The sequence below is a fragment of the Bipolaris oryzae genome, assembly GCF_000523455.1.
Source record: "Bipolaris oryzae ATCC 44560 unplaced genomic scaffold scaffold_15, whole genome shotgun sequence".
Taxonomy (NCBI): Eukaryota; Fungi; Ascomycota; class Dothideomycetes; order Pleosporales; family Pleosporaceae; genus Bipolaris; species Bipolaris oryzae.
The window spans coordinates 195,073-207,909 of NW_006911291.1; the positions used below are offsets into that span (position 1 = coordinate 195,073).

Here is a 12,837-nt window from a genome sequence, read left to right on the forward strand (position 1 = left end):
AATGCGGGGTGGACATGACGAGACGGACGGTTATGTATTCAACTCCACAGCCACCACCATGGCTTGCGTTCGACTGCCGGCCCGGCCTGTGCAGTGGCCGGCTGCTCACCTGAACCTGCTGTAGTCCGCTTCTGCCGTATGCCTTTTCTCGGCTTCAATTGGAGCCACCATGTCGTGCCAAAGTTGTAGCGTTTCATCTCGACAACCTCCAAACCGCTCTCCTCGACAATCTTGCCAATGTCCTTGTTCCACCAGCAGCCATGCTCGTCGGCATGTGCGGGGGCCGTCTTATCTAGCATCTTGTTGAGCCACTCGTAATGCGACTTTCCATGCTCCAGAAGCAGTATCTGCCCATCCTCATTAGTCGACGCTTCTAGATTCTGCAGTAGCTTGACGGGCTCCGGCGTCGAACATAACCCCATCGTCTGCAACACCGTGTCGTATCCATCTTGGGCGCCATACGGAGGCGTTATTGGATCAATCGCTGACTGGTGCTTAAAAAAGACGCGGCTAAAGTACTCCTTGTGCGTGTCGTTCCATTTCCGCCTCGCAACCTCCAGCATAGGCCCACTCGAGTCCAGCAGCGTTACCGTAGCGCATTGCTTCGTCTTGTAATAGGGTATGTTCCTGCCTGTGCCCACGGCCACCTCCAACACGTGTCCCTTTGCCATGGCCGTGAGCTTCTTGCGCTTCCGAGTTAAGAAGAGTAGCATCTCCGATGTATCCACTTTCTCGTCATACCCCTCAGCCTCCTTGTCAAACCGATCAGAAAGATCAGCCGGCAGGTCTTTCAAGTCGGCCTCATGAGTCAGCGATGTCCAGAGCATTGTTGCGTATGTGCCCATCCCGAATGCGATCAGGCCAATGCCGAACATGGGCCACTGTCTCCATTGTCGCAGCTTGGCCTGGTGCTGCGCCGACCTCAACTCCTCGTCTGACAGCCGCTGGAGATCAGACAGCCTTGGCCGTGCCGCCCATACTCTCTTGGCTGCTTGTTCGGGTGTCTGGTTCTCGGGTGCTCGTAGCAGGTGCTCAGCGGTCGGCTGCGTTCGGGGAAATCGCCTGGACAGTGGTGCGGCAGGCTTCGTCGGTATGGTAGATTTTATAGGAAACGACTTGGGAGGTTTCGGCAGCTTCGCCATGGCGCGCCAATGTCTATCGATCGAGTACGTGGCGAGTGTGGTTGGTTTTCAATTGCTGAAGCCAGCAAATGTTGGCTTGGAGCCTCAAATCTTTTGACGCGCGATCCAATCGGTCGGGAGTAGTCTAGTGTCAAAGCGCCCTGCAGCCATGAGGGTCGGCCCATACATAACCGATACCTGCCGTTAATCAGTCGACGATATCGGCCTACTAGCGGCTGTTGGTCGGGGTTTTTTCAAGTCTGTGAGTCCAACATCTTCTTGTACCTCTCTTCTTCGTGCTTTTTTTGTTTTTTGTCTTTTTTTTGTTTTGCAGATAGTTCCCCTTAAGATTGTGCGCAATGGCTCCCTCTACAGTCTCTGATATACCTTCATCCATTCTAATCGTCGGAAGTGGTGCATTTGGTCTTTCAACTGCTTACTCTCTATGCCGAAACCCACAGTACAAAGATACTTCAATCACTGTTGTAGACCGACAGCCCTTTCCTGCACCCGACGGCTCGAGTGTAAGTACAGCGATTCAACATGGCACCCATGCACTCTACCAAGCAACCTTTTTCGATCGTCGCATAAGGCCCTCACCACAAAGACCAAGCGCTCATAAAAGCACAAATAGATTGATACCTCGCGAATTATACGCCCCGACTATGCCGCCGCGCGCTATACCCGCCTAGCAACTATTGCGCAGAACCGCTGGCGAACCGATTTTGCGACGGAACACTACCATGAAGTCGGACTGTGTGTAACTGCCTGGGGGCCGGAACAAAAGTACGTGCCAGAATCGTTGGCAAATGTCCGGGCGATAGGAACAGACAAGGTCGAGGTCCTCAGCTCGGCTGAAGAAATACAAAGAGCATGTGGTCTGGAAGGCAATGCTCCATGGGGCAACGGATCCACAGGATATGTCAACTGGAGTTCTGGCTGGGCTGATGCTGAGGGTGCCATGATTTGGTTGCGGGAGAAGGTCGAGAGTTTGAACCGAGTCAAGTTCGTCACTAAGCCGGTGAAGAAGTTGTTGATCGACCATAAGACCAACACTGTGTCTGGCGTTCGGTTTAACGATTCAAGTGAGCTGAAGGCCGACTTGACAATACTGGCAGCAGGCGCATGGACAGCGTCGCTCATAGATCTCCGAGGCATCTGCAAAGCGACCGGGCAGGCCATATGCTACATGCCAATATCTGAGGAAGAACAAGCGAAAATGGCTAACAGGCCAACTCTCTTGAATCTCTCACATGGACTTTTCATGATTCCACCCTCTAAGAAGTTGCTCAAGGTGGCGCGCCACGGTCATGGCTACCTTAATCCGACGACCATTCCGCATCCTGAGTCAAACGATCCGAATGAGACAATCACGGTATCGTTGCCCTACACAGGTGTTGACGACCCGACACAAGCTGTTCCGGTAGAGGGACAACGCCAATGTCGCGACTTTCTCAAGGCAATACATCCCTCGATTGCTACGCCCTCACGGCCGTTTACCAAATCGAAGATCTGCTGGTACACAGACACAAGGAACGGCGATTTCTTGATATCGTATCACCCCAAGTATAGCGGTCTGTTTGTTGCCACCGGTGGTTCAGGCCATGGCTTCAAGTTTCTGCCCGTCATTGGTGACAGCATTGTAGAATGTCTGCAAGGTCGAACACCTGAGGACTTCAAGGGCCTTTGGGATTGGCCCACCGAGCGCATTCCTGAGGAGCAGTGGCCGGGTGATGGAAGCCGTGGTGGTCCTGTTGGATTGGTGCTGCAGGAAGAGACGGAGAAGAGCAGAGGAAAGCTGTAAATATGATCATCGCCATTGTTTAAAAATCCATGCAAAAAGCTACATGCGCCGTTCTGTCTTTAATTGTAGAATATTAATACTATACGCGCATGGCACGCACTATCCTAAGGAGTTATTTCAGGCTACAGTCCACTGCAATATCTTGCATGTTAGAAAGAAAGCAATGCAAGATTATTTTGTTTCTCTACCAGATTCAAGGCTAAAACTTGTGAAGTGCCTCAGTACTAAAACTCCCATGGAAGCGGTTTTTCTCAGGAAGAATAAAAGTTTACTGTACTTACTGAAATTCAGTCTACACGGCTTTACGTTTACTCCGCACACTTGGCCAAGGCGTGGTCAAGACTGTGGCTGACCAATTCGTTGCATTCTGTTTCGGGGCGCCTGAAATGCATCATCCGACTAAGCAAAGTCCTGAGTCCCTCAAATATTCAGGTAACAGTGCAAGGATTAACCTTGAATGAAACGGAATCACCAAAGTCGATTTATCTACACCTTTTGCTTCAATACCTACATTACAAATCATGTCCCTTACCAATCACGTCGAAACGTCAAAACCGGCAGGTGGTCTCATCCTCTTGCATGGCTATGCCAAAATTACATAAACCCAATAGGCAAATACCACTTGATCATTAGTCTATCAGTACAAACTCTTTTTATGGTAAATTGCTACATTTTATATTTCACGACATTTCTTCCAACGAGAGCAGTCCATTTTCATCCGAAGCCACGTGCTCTACGTCATAAGATATCCAAGCTGGACTACTGCTCGTCAGCTTCAATCCAAGAAATTACCAGTAACAATGCTCGCTGATAGGGTAAAACCGAGGTGTGATGCTGGATCCTATCTGTAAGCACACCATCCTTCAGCATGCAGGCGAACACGCCTTTCCTAACACAGTTAGTATTTGGCGACCTTGATGCTCTCCACAAACGTATTTAATCTCTCATCTTGCAAGTATTCAGTTTCAGATATCGCATTCGATAAACTCTTCTCTAATCTGGCAACTGAATTCCAGTTTCCTTTCGGAAAAATCACTGCCCACTTCTGCCCATACTCCTTTTCTACATACCTTGTGGACCCCGCCCCCTTATCACACTTGGGAGCTCTTGCCCCACTATGCCTACTCTTGCGCTCGAAGCTGGGACTACTGTCTTTGTGACAGGTGTCAATGGTCTTATTGGAAGCCATATCACTGATCAACTGCTAAAGAGAGGATACAATGTTCGTGGTGCAGTGAGGAATGCTGAGAAGCACCAATACTTGGTCGACTATTTTAGTGAGAAGCACAAAGGTGTAAAGCTGGAGCTGGTCAATGTGCCGGACATGACCATCGAAGGTTGCTATGACGATTTCATGCAAGGTACGTTGAAGTCATACAACACCTAACCTGACAAAGAAGAAAGTTAAACTCACTCTACTACCAGGTATCGATGGATTTATCCATGTCGCAGCACCTATTAGTGAGAGCTCGGATATTAAAGTGGCCATTCCAATTGCCGTAAAAGGCGCTGTCAATGCCCTCAAAGCTTGCGCGAAAACTCCTTCGGTCAAACGCTTCGTCTTTACCTCGTCATCGATCGCCGCGACCTTCCCTCAACCCGACGTGGAGTTCTCAATTGACGAGGATACCTTCAACGAAGAGGCACTAAGACGTGTCCGAGAGCAGGGAAATGGAGCAGGATTGTTGGGCTATGCAGTCATGAAGACAGAGACGGAAATGGCCATAGTCAAGTGGATGGAAGAGAACAAGCCAAGTTTTGTCTTGAACTCTATTGTAAGTCGAGATTCCAGAAACCATTTTACATACAATACTAATTGTAAAAGCTACCAAATGTGAACTTCAGCGCCCTTCTCATTCCCGAACGCCAAGGAAAGCCATCTACTATCGAGTGGGCCCACTTCGCTTGGACGAGTACGAATCTTGACGCATTCACCGCGTTTGCTGGCCCACAATGGTATGTTCATACCGTTGACTGCGCGCTACTGCATGTCGCTGCATTAATCTACAACGACGTACACTCCGAACGTATATTTGCCTTTGCAGAGCCGTGGAGCTACAACAAGATGATGGATATCTGGCGTAAGCAGTATCCCGAGAAGGAGTTCCCGGAAAACATCAAGGGATTGGGCGAAGACAAAATGAAGGTTCCAAACCAAAGGGCAGAGGAGCTGCTGAAACGAATCAAGGGATCCGTGTGGGAGAGTTTGGAGAAGGCTGTGAAGGAAATGGCTGACCAGTGGGAATAAGGGTGCGCCGTGGTCTATTGCAATATGCAGATCTATGTCGACCCAATATTTGCCATATGGTACCAAGGCCGTGATATGATTCAGGGTCAAGACTACGAGCTGTTTACGACTGATGATTTACACATCACTCCGTCTTCATCCTATAGAACATGATTTTCTCATAGTTGAGATTTCGAGTTTTAGAATTCCAACCATGCTTACATGAACCCTCAAACTCAGAACACAACCACAACACACAGCAATGAGCAACACCCCAAACATAACTCCACTATTACCCCGGAAATGATGATCCAGAATATACGAGGAGTACAGATACCTAAAGGCTGGGGGAACAAAGCCGCCAAGTACCTTATGATTCGTGGAGAAAATCACCGCCGGGTATACTACTGCGTGGCATCGCCTTGGCAATGCACCTCATGGCCTTGGGACTACACTGTTCCGCTCGGTAAACCGCATGCTAAGTACCCTTACTAACACTACACCAACACCTTTTATTCACGGAAACAAAAAGAACATGGGACCCAAGTTCTTCCGGTTGGCTTGAGGAGCGCAGTTTGTGGCGCTCTGGGGAGCAAGTTGTGGGGGAAGCTAGAGCCTGCTTGTGCCTACATAGTATACCTAAAAGGGTTTGGGATGGTGTTGGGATACGGGGTTGCGCGAGGAGAAGTGTGCGTGATGGTGATGATCGAGGGACTACTTGCTGGGCAGATTGGCGTGGCTGATCAAGTATAAAGGCTGGTTGTAATGTGTCGATCATGAAATACCTTTTTGTTTGCACTGCTGAAGCTATATTCGAAACCAAGACAGTAGTCTCGAAAGTCTGATTGATATTCTACTTCAGATATAGCCTTTCAAGATGAAGTTCTCTACCTCGGTCATTCTCCCCCTTCTACCTGTACTCTCAACAGCAGCAGTGATACCGCGCCAGAATGGCGATGGAGCCCAAGGCAGCTCAGACTCGACGCAGGGCGATCTTGGAGCTCGGCCTCCCCCAAGATTTCCTTTTCCAGTGACGAAGTTTCCCGTTCCGACTGAGACTGTTGTGCTCAAAGAGGCCATGTACATTGCTCCTGGCCAGGTCTTCGATGGGCAGATGAAGCGGTACGAGCGTGTGGAGGGTAGTTGTAGTGAGCAAGCTGAGGGAACCGACGCGGATGCTGTATTCAACTTGCTTCCTGGACCTACAATCCGGAACGTGGTTATTGGGAAACACCAGAGCGAAGGTATCCATGCTCTTGGAGATGCCTGGGTGGAGAACGGTAAGATAGTTCGTTTCATCTTGAGAATTAACAAACCACTGACTTACCGTGCAACAGTGTGGTGGGAGGATGTCTGCGAGGACGCACTCACATCCAAAGGCCTAAACACCCAACTCCGCGTCATCGGCGGCGGCGCACGTAACGCAACCGACAAGATCTTCCAGGACAACTCGCTGGGAGGCAAAGTCAACATCACAGGCTTCTACGCCGAGAACTTTGGTACTTTCTATCAATCGTGCGGAAACTGCCTTAACCAGGCGAAGCGCAATGTCACCATCCAAAACGTCATTGCCGTAAAAGGTACAAGGATGGGAATAGTAAGTCTAAAACAATCCCATTTACCTTTTCTAGTGTGTTCAAACTCACAATCACGCAGATCAACCCCAACTACGGCGACGAATACCGCATCAAGGATTCCCAAGTCATCGATGTTGATCGGTACGTCGACAAGGAGATTGGCAATAATGTCCAGACAGTTCCTTATACTGTTGGAACTGGGCCCGATGAGAAATATGCGCTGTATAATCTGACGCGCGACCATATTACTGAGTTTGAGGGAGAGATCTTGAATCAATATGTGCCGGAGGAGCCGTATGAGTGGCTAGGTATTTACTGGAAGGAGGGTACCGGTGCCGCATAATGTTGAAATGAGGGAATATTTAATGAATTTTATGTAGTATGAAATAATGAAATGAACATATAATCGAATAAACGTTGGCTTGCTTGGTTGATGACTTGGGCGCTATCATGCCGGTCTAGAATGGATTTGATTTTCTGGTACAAACACGGAAATCTTGTGATATTTCGATGATATCGATTATGGACCTTTTCATATAGATATTATAGTTGGAAACAAAGACTGTATTGAATAAGTAAGCGTTAGTGTGTTCTTTCTCACTAGTCTTGGCATAGTTGCGAGGGTGCAGGATACAATATCTGTAATGGCAGCCTAGAAACTGCTGATCAACTAAACACGCAATCATGGATACCATGCCATATTATTTTCTGACAGAAAAAGTGCAAACGCATCATGCGAGTGATTGGGTGTCGAGATAAAGGTATTGAGGTCCTCCATCGAATGGTAGACAAGTGGGCCGTGCACCAACCCCGGTTGCTCTAGCCTTCGCTTAGATTTTGCCAGCCCACGATCGTTCAGTGCCTCTAGCCAGCGACAACTCCATCCCGACGCCCAACCCAGCTCTTCCGCACACCGACCGACCGACTCCCGTCAAACACACACACAACCGCACATAATGGATTCAGCTAAGGCTCCCGTCAAGCTCGTCAAGGTCACCCGTGTCCTTGGCCGAACCGGTACGCGAAATTTGCCGAAATTTGCTGCACAAGAGGGCGCATGCGACATACGCGCTGCGACAAACGTGCGAGAGATTAGAGAGAATTGAAGGCTGACAACGGTTTCTTAACAGGTTCCCGTGGTGGTGTCACCCAGTGCCGTGTCGAGTTCATGGACGACCAGACCCGTTCTATCATCCGTAACGTCAAGGGCCCAGGTAACCCTCTCCTCCTCCTACCCGCTTTTTTGCCGCTTCCCCCTCTGGCAGTAGGCTGACTCCAACATCTTTAGTCCGCGAGAACGACATCCTCTGCCTGCTCGAGTCCGAACGTGAGGCCAGGCGTCTGCGATAAGCGCTATCAACTCTCGGGGAAAAAAAGAGAGAGGGAAAGCGGCATTTCATTCGGTTACCGGAGTTCTTTGCGAAAGCTTATGGGCATCTATACGGACTTGACGAGGATGGACAAAATGATGGCGTAGTTGTTCTTGCAGCAGCTACGGAGCCATATGGCAGATATGTGGGAGATGCGATCACGACTGATATCAAAGAGTCTGGCCTTTTCCTGAATAAATCGAAAACTACCAACTCCTCAAGTGCCTTGGATGGGTCGTGACGCTTTTTGGCTGTCTCTGAGTCTAATGCTAGGGTTCAAGATACGCCGGGAATCTGATACTGTTTAGGCGATGCCATCATGTTCAGTGCCACTTGCTGGGAGTACTATTTGACCAGCAGATTAGATCCATTCGCACAATGCTCCTCTTTCGCTCGCAGCCCACATTTTCTACTTTCCGGTAGCACTTCAAATATTGGCAAGCCACATCATACTCCATTGGTCTTATGTACGGTGGAGCTTAGAGTTAGGCCAAATGTAATGATCCATGTCTTAGCCCTACGCCTTGGCTTCTCTAACCGTCCAAGGTCTTGCTTCCTAATCGAGACTAAGTTCAGCCTTGATGAAACTTTGATCTGGCATTTATCAATTCACTTCTCATACTACTGTGTTCTTCTACCTACACGTCATCACAAAAGATCTACCATTGAGCGGCACAGGGCTTTGAGATTGTAAAGAGCTTGCGGAGTATCCTTACAAAACTACTCAAATAACGCAACGCTTTAGTGCACTTGTCACTTCAAACCTTAGCACACCCAATTCAACTACGAACTACTTGATCACAGTCCAGTTTTCGGACCCAGTCCAAACAATAGCGCTGTTCACGTGCTGGAGAGCTCTCCAAGACCAACGTCGATCGGAATGTTCTCAAAACTCAAGTCCATGTCCTACATAACTGTATGCGGATTTTCAAACTGTCTGAAGACAAGCCATCATATCGCTAATCACAGAATATTCTACGAACTTGCCCAAGTTTCCTTGTACTTGGGTATTACAACGTTCTGACTTGCGATAGTAAACATGTTCTTCTGGAGGTCCACAAAGAGGTTTTTATTGTACTTGTTTGTCATACAAACGAACAGTGAGTGAGTGGCTCAAACTACAAACGGACTCAAGTCTTCCTTAAATACGATCAAATTTCACTTCGAGATTATAACGCATAGCGCCCAGCTTCAAGTAACAACCGCGTTTCAGTCTTAGTATCAGACATTGTTAGCAACTCCGCATCTTCCACGGCTTCCCTTGAACCGCTCATTGCCTTCCAAATCAGCATACAAGTGACACTTTTCGGGTCACCCGCATCATTCCCCACTTGCTATCTCACAGCCACCAAACTGGCGACTCCACACAGCCCGTCTCCGCTCGCGGGCGGTTCAATATGGGACCCCTCTGACGAAGAATGGGCCGAAGTAGACGCCTACCGCATCGCCAACACCTTCGTCGCATCCTTCAAGAACCCTGGGCAACAGAATGGCGTATCTAGTCCCCAAAAAGACCAGAGTGCCTTCTCGCGACTCACCTCCACCATAACTTCTCTCATCCCCCTCTCCCCAACCAAACACGCCCCCCAAGAAACCCCCCAAGAGTCCACCTCCCTCGACGAAAAACTCTCCAAGCTCCAAAACACCTACCACACCTCTCCCTCGGGCGACCTCTGCGACTCCATAATGCAAACCTGTTTTCTCCCCCGCTCCCGTATCTTCCCCTCCTCTTCCACGTCCTCGCCCCGAACCATGCACGTCATCGACCTCTCGAGCTACTTCACCACCACGAACCCGCTCTTACACGCCGCCCACCCGCGCCTCTGCTCCGCCATCGCCACAATCCTCAGCCACACAAACCCCGCCTGCATAACCGCCTTCCTCAACCCACGCATCCAAGAATTCATTTATAAGCGAGAAGTCCAAGGACGCAAAGGCGGAACCACCTTGTTAATCCGCCGACATCACAACACCATCATGGTATGTTTATCCTTTTTCCCCCCCATCAACCCCTCTCTCTCTCTCTCTCTGTTTTACTAGTCTAAAATTTAAAAAGAAAAGGAGAGAGAAGAAAAAAAATGGAAATTAAATTTTAATTTTAATCTTGTTTTTTGGGCTAATCAAAGAGAAAATATTTGAAATAGGCAGGATCATACCGTAACCTCGGTTTCTCGCTCCAATGGAGGTTGTATGTCAGAAGCAGGTTTAATGCGCTGGGCCAGTGGTACGACGAGTATGCTGCGCCTACGTGTGGGGCTACGCCGGTGGTGGGTGGCGGGGAGGTGATGTGGGATGTTTTCACGCCTGATGGGGTGATGTCGGGTGATGGTGATGATGATGATGGGGAGCAGAGGATGCGCTGTGCCAAGAAGGATGGTGGTGCGGATGCGGAATTCCGCGGAGGTGGGGGGTTGGGGGTGAAAGAAGATGGAGATGGTGATGAGGGGGAGGAGGAAGAGGGAAGGGAGGCGAAGTTCGCGTTATATCAGAGTAGAATACTCGCTCGGTATTTGCTGTGGGATGTTTGGGTAAGGTTGGAGGGTAGGTACGAGTGCAGGGCTACGTGGGAGGCTGATGGGAAGGTTAACACTGTGAGGTTGAAACGGGGACTTGTTGGATTTGATGATGATGATGATGATGACGAAGCGTAGTGGGCAAAGTGAATATATGCAAATCACGTGAATTCAGGCCAGATTCAGAATGTTATGAATGAAAGAAGCTTTTCTTCCCTTAGAATTCATGAAATCTATATGAGAGCTAAGAAAAAAACAGAGAGAGTCCAGAGGACTTTTTCTCTCGTGTATATTCAGTAACAAGGAAAGAAATGTTTCGTTAATCTATAATGCAAGCGATGCGCGCTATGCAAAGGATATATTCGACCAACCAAGGAAAAAAAGAAAAGAAAAGGAAAAAAACGCCATGGAAATGCAACAAAAGGAAAATCCTTTTTTGTCATATCAAGATCATGCTCATGTCGAGATGGAGGAGAGAGAGAAGGTGCTCTAAGCAATAGCAGAGACACCACCCTCCTGCATAACAGGGTTGATCTTCTCATTAAACTTGAACTCAAAGTCCTCACCAAGCTCCTTCTTCATGGCGGTCTGAACAGCCCCAAGGACGTTCTTAAAGACACCGAAGGAAGCAGGGTTGTTCTCGTCGTTGTCGCCGCCCTGGAAGACACCAGTACGGACCAAGCAAGTGTTCCAGCCGTACATGTTACCACCGATGATGTCGGAGGCTGGGTTGTCACCGATCATGTAGATGTGAGAAGGCAGCTTCTCCTCGTTGTGGATGGTTTCCATCCAGCTGGCAATGACCTCATCGGCGTACTTGTAGGTAGCCAACTCGGGCTTACCGTAGACGACACGCTCGAGCTCGACGCCGGTGAGCGACTTGTACATGGCCTCGAGACCAATGCGGAAGGCACCCTGGGACATGCGGGGGAAGGGGTGCTCGGTGGGGCAGAGCATGTCACCCTGGGAGAAGTAGATGGGGATGCGCTGGGAGACGGGGTCCTTGGCCCTGGTGCCGAGACGACCGTTCTCGGATTGGAGGAGGTCCATGATGATTTGGATGTCGGTAGCGTAGTCACGGCTGTCAGAGAAGACCATGATAGCCTCGATGTTGGTCTTGCTGAAGTCGCGGGGGCGGGAAGTCTTGCGCTCCTCCTCGGTGAAGACACGGTAAGGGGCAATGGTGGGGTCCCAGGCAACGATGTCGTTGGGGACAACAATGTCCTCGAAGCCGTACTGCTCAGCGACCTCACGGCACTTGTAGCCCTCACCACCGACGACAAGAACGGTCTTGTAGTACTCAGCCAAGGCACGCATGGGAGTGTGCGACTGGATGAACTGCTCGGTGGAGATGGGATTGTGGAGGATCTTTGAGAGTTGGTCGACACGAGCCTGCTCAGGCTTGCCGGAACCGTTGGTGAGGAAGATGTGTGGGATCTTGATGCCGAGCTGGTTGTCTCCGTTCAAGATCTCAAGGACGCGCTGGCCCTCGGGGATGAGACGGTCACCGTGGACAAGGACACCGTCAATGTCGAAGACGAAAGCCATGTCCTTGGCAGCGTGGACCTTCTCGCCAGCCAAGTCTTGAAGCTGAGCAGCGATGATATCACGAGATGGCTGGATGGCGGGCATGCCAGGGCGCTTGGCAGCACCGTGGCCATCTGGGTAGTGTACAGAGGACAACCGTGACTGCCTCTTTGAGCGGGGGATGGGCAACGAGGTACCGAAGGAGTTTCGGGATCCTCTCCTCTCCTTCATGGAAGGCGAGAGGGAAAGGTTGTGCATGTAGTTGGTGGTGTCAGCAATGGCGCTGCGGGTTGCTGGGACCTCGATGGCATTGGCGGTGCCATCATCGTGAGCATCGCCAGGGATGGGAATCTCGCTGCTTCCAACAGCAAGGGAGTCAGATTGAGCATTGTTGGTGTTGGATTTTGTCTGGGTGAGAGGAGTCTCAGCCAGCTCCTTCTCGTCAAAAGCCGCGGGAGACATATTGATGATGAGGATGATGTAGTAAAAGGGATACGTATATCAAGTTGAAGAGGTAGGTTGAAAACTTCACAGAGACTAGATGTGAAAGTGAGTGAAGATGTGGAGAAGTGTGATGGTGGATAGTTGACATCAGGGTCCTGGGGGAGGGGCTATATATCATCATCTCAGCTGTCGACGCAGATAGGTAATAGACGCCATATGCCTTCGTCATTTGCCAGTATTGGAGTGGAAGGTTT

General features: G+C 49.7%; 7 protein-coding genes across 7 annotated transcripts; 5 read left to right on the plus strand and 2 right to left on the minus strand.

Annotated features, from left to right (window-relative positions):
* Window positions 1–38: 38 nt before the first annotated feature.
* Window positions 39–1,142, minus strand: COCMIDRAFT_84946 (uncharacterized protein; the record flags this gene model as incomplete). Its single annotated transcript, XM_007686059.1, has 1 exon — window positions 39–1,142. The coding sequence occupies one exon, from the start codon at window positions 1,140–1,142 to the stop codon at window positions 39–41; it is 1,104 nt and encodes a 367-aa protein (XP_007684249.1).
* A 338-nt stretch (window positions 1,143–1,480) lies between these two features.
* COCMIDRAFT_33353 (uncharacterized protein) lies at window positions 1,481–2,925 on the plus strand (the record flags this gene model as incomplete). The annotated part of the gene is made up of 2 exons (XM_007686004.1): window positions 1,481–1,645; window positions 1,756–2,925. The coding sequence occupies 2 exons, from the start codon at window positions 1,481–1,483 to the stop codon at window positions 2,923–2,925; spliced, it is 1,335 nt and encodes a 444-aa protein (XP_007684194.1).
* Window positions 2,926–4,042: 1,117 nt separating this feature from the next.
* Window positions 4,043–5,173, plus strand: COCMIDRAFT_1953 (uncharacterized protein; the record flags this gene model as incomplete). The annotated part of the gene is made up of 3 exons (XM_007685969.1): window positions 4,043–4,286; window positions 4,351–4,700; window positions 4,751–5,173. 3 exons carry the CDS (start codon window positions 4,043–4,045, stop codon window positions 5,171–5,173), a joined length of 1,017 nt encoding a protein of 338 aa, XP_007684159.1.
* An 856-nt stretch (window positions 5,174–6,029) lies between these two features.
* On the plus strand, window positions 6,030–7,072 carry COCMIDRAFT_33355 (polysaccharide lyase family 3 protein; the record flags this gene model as incomplete). The annotated part of the gene is made up of 3 exons (XM_007686005.1): window positions 6,030–6,432; window positions 6,490–6,749; window positions 6,809–7,072. 3 exons carry the CDS (start codon window positions 6,030–6,032, stop codon window positions 7,070–7,072), a joined length of 927 nt encoding a protein of 308 aa, XP_007684195.1.
* Window positions 7,073–7,685: 613 nt separating this feature from the next.
* Window positions 7,686–8,079, plus strand: COCMIDRAFT_33356 (uncharacterized protein; the record flags this gene model as incomplete). The annotated part of the gene is made up of 3 exons (XM_007686006.1): window positions 7,686–7,746; window positions 7,860–7,943; window positions 8,018–8,079. 3 exons carry the CDS (start codon window positions 7,686–7,688, stop codon window positions 8,077–8,079), a joined length of 207 nt encoding a protein of 68 aa, XP_007684196.1.
* A 1,640-nt stretch (window positions 8,080–9,719) lies between these two features.
* Window positions 9,720–10,732, plus strand: COCMIDRAFT_78995 (uncharacterized protein; the record flags this gene model as incomplete). The annotated part of the gene is made up of 2 exons (XM_007686060.1): window positions 9,720–10,079; window positions 10,244–10,732. Coding segments are annotated over 2 exons (849 nt in total), but the record flags the coding sequence as incomplete, so codon positions are not given.
* A 369-nt stretch (window positions 10,733–11,101) lies between these two features.
* COCMIDRAFT_33358 (uncharacterized protein) lies at window positions 11,102–12,601 on the minus strand (the record flags this gene model as incomplete). Its single annotated transcript, XM_007686007.1, has 1 exon — window positions 11,102–12,601. The coding sequence occupies one exon, from the start codon at window positions 12,599–12,601 to the stop codon at window positions 11,102–11,104; it is 1,500 nt and encodes a 499-aa protein (XP_007684197.1).
* Between the last annotated feature and the right edge of the window lie 236 nt (window positions 12,602–12,837).